Source organism: Myotis brandtii, unplaced genomic scaffold, assembly GCF_000412655.1.
Source record: "Myotis brandtii unplaced genomic scaffold, ASM41265v1 scaffold8, whole genome shotgun sequence".
Taxonomy (NCBI): domain Eukaryota; kingdom Metazoa; phylum Chordata; class Mammalia; order Chiroptera; family Vespertilionidae; genus Myotis; species Myotis brandtii.
Window position 1 is genome coordinate 6204981 of NW_005371219.1, and position 6409 is coordinate 6211389.

Here is a 6409-nt window from a genome sequence, read left to right on the forward strand (position 1 = left end):
GTTAGGGGCAAGCAGGCCGACAAGGGGTGGCAGTTGGGGGCGGGAAGGCAGGCAGGCAGATGAGCAGTGAGGAGCTAGCAGTCCCGGATTGCAAGAGGGATGTCCGATTGCCAGTTTAGGCCCGATCCCTGAGGGGTCCCAGATTGGAGAGGGTGCAGGCCGGGCTGAGGGACACACACACCCCCCATGCACAAATTTCGTGCACTGGGCCACTGGTACCATATAAGGCATTTTATAAAACACAAAATGTCCCTCTGTAGTTTTAAATGGTAATAAATGAATTCAGTCAACTGAAAAGAACTGAACACAATTATATAGGAATTTGCAGTTTAATCATTGGTGTGCTTGAGCTGGCTTTTACCAGCTCACAAGCCAATGAATATATCATGGCTTATTATTTTGAACTAGTTGATGTCACATTGGTAGCTTGAAGTCAGCCATGGAGGGACAGCTTTATGTCATGGAAATAGGTAAGCACTACAAATTGGGGCTTCCCCCTACTCCTGGAGAGGTTATTGTAAACATTTTCCAGAATACTGCTGATTTAAGTATTCTCTACTAAGCAAAACTTTGCCTATAGGAAGAGTAAAGACACAAATGAAGTAATAACATTTCTTTTCAGGTGACATTATCTGGAGAATTTTGTGAATGTAAGACTTTTCGGGAAAATGTGAAATTTGAATTTTTAAATTTTCTTAAGGTTTTTTTAAAGAAATTTTTCAAGAAATTGGGTTAATTTTGTATTTACTTTGGGGAAACACTCGCTTAATTTGAACTCTTTCAGTAGCATAATTTCACTCAAAAGTAAGGAACAGCCCTGGCTAGGTAGCTCAGTTTGGTAGAGCACTGTCCCTCTATGCCAAGGTTGCGGGTTTGATTCCCAGTCAGGGCATATACAAAATCAACCAATGAATGCATAAATAAGTAGAACAACAAATCAATGTATCTCTCTCTCAAATTAATAAATAAAAAAATTTTTTAAGTAAGGAACAATAGTCCTTACACAGTTGTATATAATATACATTTTGTTTATTTCTTAGATATCAGATATCAGACCCCGTTACTCATTAGATCTGGAATTACAAGACTAGAAGTTACCTATGCTGCTGATGAGAAGGGACTTTTTCAAGAAATTGCAGATATAATAAAGAGGTACTGTTTTGTATTTTTTATTTTTTGTTTGTTCAGAGAATACTTTAATCCTGTTGCTGCTTAATATAAATGAAGGTCGGGAAAAGGGAGAGAACTCCTTTCTGTTGAAATAGAGTTATCCCTGAAAAGATTTTGCCCTCACTTCCCACCACCTCTGTCAAGTTAGGTATTGGAAAAAGAATATTCTATCCTCAAGATTGAGGGGTCAGTAAAAGAGATATTAGCTTAGCCTCTAGCTTTCCCAGTTAGATTTTAGCATGACTTTTCTATGCTGGTGAAATAATGAGGAACTACAGCAAACTTATTCATTAAATAGGCTCTACCATGGAGGCCAGCCACCATTTCAATAAACTTTTTTTTCCCTAAGTAAATGTTTTCTGAGCTCTAAGCAAACTAATATTTCTAAAAAGCTTTGGAATGCAATCTGTTCATAAATTTAATTTAAAAATAAAGTAAGTGGTTCTTTTGCATTTTCTCAAGAGTATTATTCTGGGTAGCCATGGACTCTCTTATTAAATGTTTCACTTTTCCAGGAACTTAATATTTCTGCCCATTGCAAGCTTTAGGTTTTTAAATGCCTAAATCAGGCTAGAAAATACACTCTGAATCCTGATGTGTGGATAAAAGCTGGTTTTGAGCATGTTATTATACTCAATCCTCTCTTTAGTTGACTTCTTGTAAAATTTAGTTGAACTTTATAGTGGAATTCTTGTAAAGCCTATAAAACTGAAATTATATTCTGATATTCTATGCACTCAACATCTGTCTGTATCCAAAATAGGTTAACATAAACCATTTTGAAAATTAGAAAACCAGAAAATGTTTTCAACAAAACAAAATTAAATTAAATGTCAGAGCATCAAAAATGATATGCTACTACCCACTACATTTAGGAGGAAAAAATGATGTATTTTTAGCATTTATAGCACTGGTGACTGGATGGATTCCCATCCATTTGAGTCTTGCCATTGTCAGTCCTACCATTTATCTTCTCACAGAAGTTGTCATCAACATGCCAGATGCTTTCATGCCCATCCTTTTATTTCTTCAAGCAGCTTAGCAAAAGGAACATGTAAGAGTTTCTGTCAATACCATTTTGTATGCCAGCACAAATCCAGTCATGTCCCTGGGCTTCGTGTGCTTGTCTTCTCCTTATTAGGTATATTCCCAACAACAGGATTACCTGCCAACATGGAGAGTTTTCTCAATCATGTGCAAGTGCAGTACTTTCTAAAATGTCTATAACATGAATTATACTGGTCATTAAGGAAAAAAATGCAGTAAAGTAAAATAAAACTAACTTTTAATTCTTACTCCAAAAGATCATATGATTATTATAAAGAGAAAAAAATGCTAAAATATCAACATTTCAATTCTGTAATGTTTTTTATATTAGTCCAAACGAACCTCTAAAAGGTTATTTCATTCTTGCACCCCTTTTGTTGAGTACCTACTCCATACAGGCTTTGTTAAAAGCATAGGCTTTGGATCTGTATTTTTTTTTGTCTCAGGCAAGTTAATGTATCTCTAAGCTTTAGTGTCCTCATCTGTAAATGGGTAATGCGTAGGATAATTAAGCGAGATAATGCACAAGAGGCTCACCCTGATCAGTTCTTAAATGTTAACTCTGTGTAACGTACAGTGCTGGATGCTAGATATAAAATTGAATAAAATATAGGTGCATACTCACAGAGTTTTATTAACTTTATTTTTCCATTCTTAATATTTACTCCTCAGGTGGCAAACATAAAAAGTAGTATAAAGCAATATTAAGCAAGTAAAACTAAATCCATTATCTTCTTGTCACAATCATTTGTCTTTCTATATTTCCTTGAACTGTTAATAATTTTCCATTTTCCCAGACTTCCTAATTTAAATATAAGCTTTGATTCCTCCCTTTTTCTTTTCCCTACATCCATACAATATATCTTACCCACTTAACCTCAGGTATTTCTCAAAACCATTCCTTCTCCTCCATGCTGATTGCCACTGGCCTAGTTACAGCCCCCTCAGCTCTCATCTGTGCAGATGTTGGTGGGTTATTTAAAATATTAGTTGTGAAATAGCTTCTTTTTTTTTTTTTGCCTAAGCAAATAAAATCATTTTCGTGTTTCTGTTGCTTTTATTTTCTCCACATTTATTTTCTTCACCACTGATCCCTGCTACCTAACCTTGTTTTTTCTATAACTTTCAGAAAACCTGATAGACAAAATAAAATTCATAAAAATTAAAGAACAAGCCCTGACCGGTTTAGCTCAGTGGATAGAGTGTCGGCCTGTGGACTGAAGGGTCCCAGGTTCCAGTCAAGGGCATGTACCTTGGTTGCGGGCACATCCCCAGTGGGGGGTGTGCAGGAGGCAGCTGATCGATGTTTCTCTCTCATCGATGTTTCTATCTCTCTATCCCTCTCCCTTCCTCTCTGTAAAAAATCAATAAAATACATTTTTAAAAAATTAAAGAACAAGTTACCAAGATTATGTTATTGTCACCAAACGTTTCCACAGAAAAAATATAGAAACGTTGAAATTTTGAACTTGTAACAAATGTTATATCAGCTTTAAGAGTCTCAAGACTAAACAGCCTCTAGGTCAAAAAATAAATATACTTAATAGAGCTGAAAAATATTGAAACAACTACATAATTCTTCTAAAAGAACAAAATCTACTTAATAAATCCATTAAGAGAAGCATAGGGTAACTTTTTGTTGTTTTTTCAGCCATCATCTTTGAGCAGTGACAGTTTATAAAATAGACAACTTTTTAATTGAGAAAAATAATTTTTCAAAACATTAGCAAGCCTGGCAAGAGTGGCTTAGTTGTTTGGAGTGCCCCATGCACCAAAACGTTGCCAGTTCAGTTCCCAGTTAGGGCACCTACCTAGGTTTGGGGTTAGAAGGAAGACAACTGATTAATGTTTCTCTTTCTCCCCTTCCTCCTTCCCCTCCCCCTCTCCAGTTGACTGCAGTAGTGTGTTGTGTGTATATAGGAATCCTTCAAATCTATCCCTGACAATCCTTAGAGTCACTTGACACTTCTACCCCGATTTCTTAAGTTTAAACATTACGTAGTTTTACTGGGAGATGCACTTGTCTTACAGATAGTTCATCTTTGACTGCTCTGAGAAGTTGCTATCAATGACAAATGTGTATTAGATGTTATGTTAAAAGACTAATGAGCAGGAAAGGTGTTGGGAGATTCCTTTTCTTAAGTGCCCTCGGATCTTTCTGAATTTTCTTTTTATGAATTAATCTACCTTTTTAAGCCTTTGATTTCTGAGACAGAATTTGCCTCATTGTTGCATATTGCCTTGCTTCCTTTATCTTTGTCTCCTGACAAGTTGAGGGCTAAGTCTGTGGTATAACAGTGGATCACAAGCAGATCACCAGATATTAAAATTTACATTATACAATGTATTTTGATAGGGCCTTTAAGGAATAGAAAAAATAAAAAGAATGCCATTGCAGAAGTTTGAACTTGGTTTTTTTATATCAGCTACTTAAATCATCCAGGATTAAAAATGAGACATTTTTGTGACATTCTTATAAGTAAGAACTAAAGCCATTCAACACCCATTTTAAGAAAGAAGCTATGGCCCGGCTGGTATGGTTCAGTGGTTGAGCATCGACCCATGAACCAGGATATCACTAGTTTGACCCCCCAGTCAGGGCACATGCCCAGGTTGCAGGCTGGATCCCCAGTTAGAGGGCATGCAGGAGGCAGCCGATTTATGTTTCTCTGTCATTGATGTTTCTCTCTATCCCTCTCTCTCTAAAATCAATAAACATTTTTTTTCTAAAAAGAAAGAAGCTATGGAAGTATAAAATATTAGCAAAACAGTTTAAAATATACCTGCTGATCTGTTCATGATCCACTGTTATACCACAGACTTGCAGAGTAGCTATATTAGCTTCCACTGGTAAATTAGTATAATTCTATACTGCAGGCATTGGCCGATACTCCAGGAGTTAAGTGATATAATCTGGACATTCCACAATTCAGAGTGACTTTATAAGCAGTAATGTAAAACACAACTTTATAACTTTTTGTGATCTATCACCTGTTTGGGGGCTTTTATAAGCAATACAATAATCAGAGTAATTTGGAGCTTCTAATTTGATAGAGTTACTGTAGTTTTTGCTCTCAATTTATGACTGTAATCAGTTCCTCTCTTCCCCCCGCGTTCTTTCATGGTGGTCACCATGGAAGTCATAAGAGGAGCCACACGAGGCTCCTTCTGAGTTAGATGCAGATTGTCAGTTCAGTTTACCAGTGCAACTCAACACAATGAGCAAATTTCCTCCTAGTTTCTGATGCTTATCTTTCCCACATTAATCTCACTCCTTTAATATTTCAGTCTTCCATTAAACTGAGTCACTTTCCTCTTAAGTTGAGAGGACAAACTTGTCATTACTGAGGCCTTATTTCATGTAAGGACCAGGTCATTACTAAAATTGAGTAAGAAATGGAAGACATTTTTATTTTCTTTCTCAGCATTAAAACTATTTAAGAACAGTATAGGTTAGAGAGGTAGAGAAATGGCAACAGAATGACCTGGGAGAATTCAGAACACAATATCCACACATGCCCTCACACTTCACCCTGCCCCTACCTGCATTGTATTTTCAATCATACCCTCTCTCATGTACTTCAGTGGTAATTCCTCCCTTCCACCCCAATTTCTATCAGCCTCTTTCCCAAGTCAGATCAAATAAATACACAGTCTAAGTGAAAACGGTACTTACTTTATAAAAGTAGCATCAAACCAAGAGCTTCTACTTGGCCAACTCCTTCCTGTATAGCAGTTTTGTAGGTGCCACTGTATCATCCCTTTCCCATTGAGAAACATAGAATATAGATTTTTATTTTTATACTTTATATCATGAAGAAACAATTCTTCTGGTAAAAGGTTTCAATGTGTGGTCCTTTTTTCATTCCTTCTGTAGGTATGACCCTGATATTCTGCTAGGGTATGAGATTCAGATGCATTCCTGGGGTTACCTCTTACAGAGGGCTGCTGCCTTAAGTGTCGATTTATGTCAGATGATCTCTCGGGTGCCAGGTATGTAGCACTGTGAACGTTTTATGGGTCAACCACAGAGCAAATTACAAAGTAAATAAGGACAAGATGTTTAAAAGTACTATTGTTCTAGCCTAATGTTGAAGATTAAATTTTATAAGTTCTAGATATATCATAACTCCATTATAAAAAATTTAAAAATCAAGAAAAGTAAAAGAAAAAATATCCAATCTCACTGCAA

General features: G+C 36.3%; 1 protein-coding gene across 12 annotated transcripts in view; it reads left to right on the forward strand.

The window, feature by feature from the left end:
- The window catches only part of REV3L (REV3-like, polymerase (DNA directed), zeta, catalytic subunit), a 166210-nt gene that overhangs the window by 111241 nt on the left and 48560 nt on the right, over positions 1-6409 (forward strand). For all 12 annotated transcript variants that reach the window (XM_014531311.1, XM_014531312.1, XM_014531309.1 and 9 more), the window contains 2 exons: positions 1041-1152; positions 6095-6210. In XM_014531311.1, the coding sequence (XP_014386797.1) occupies positions 1041-1152; positions 6095-6210 (228 nt within the window). The remainder of the gene's footprint in view (positions 1-1040; positions 1153-6094; positions 6211-6409) is intronic.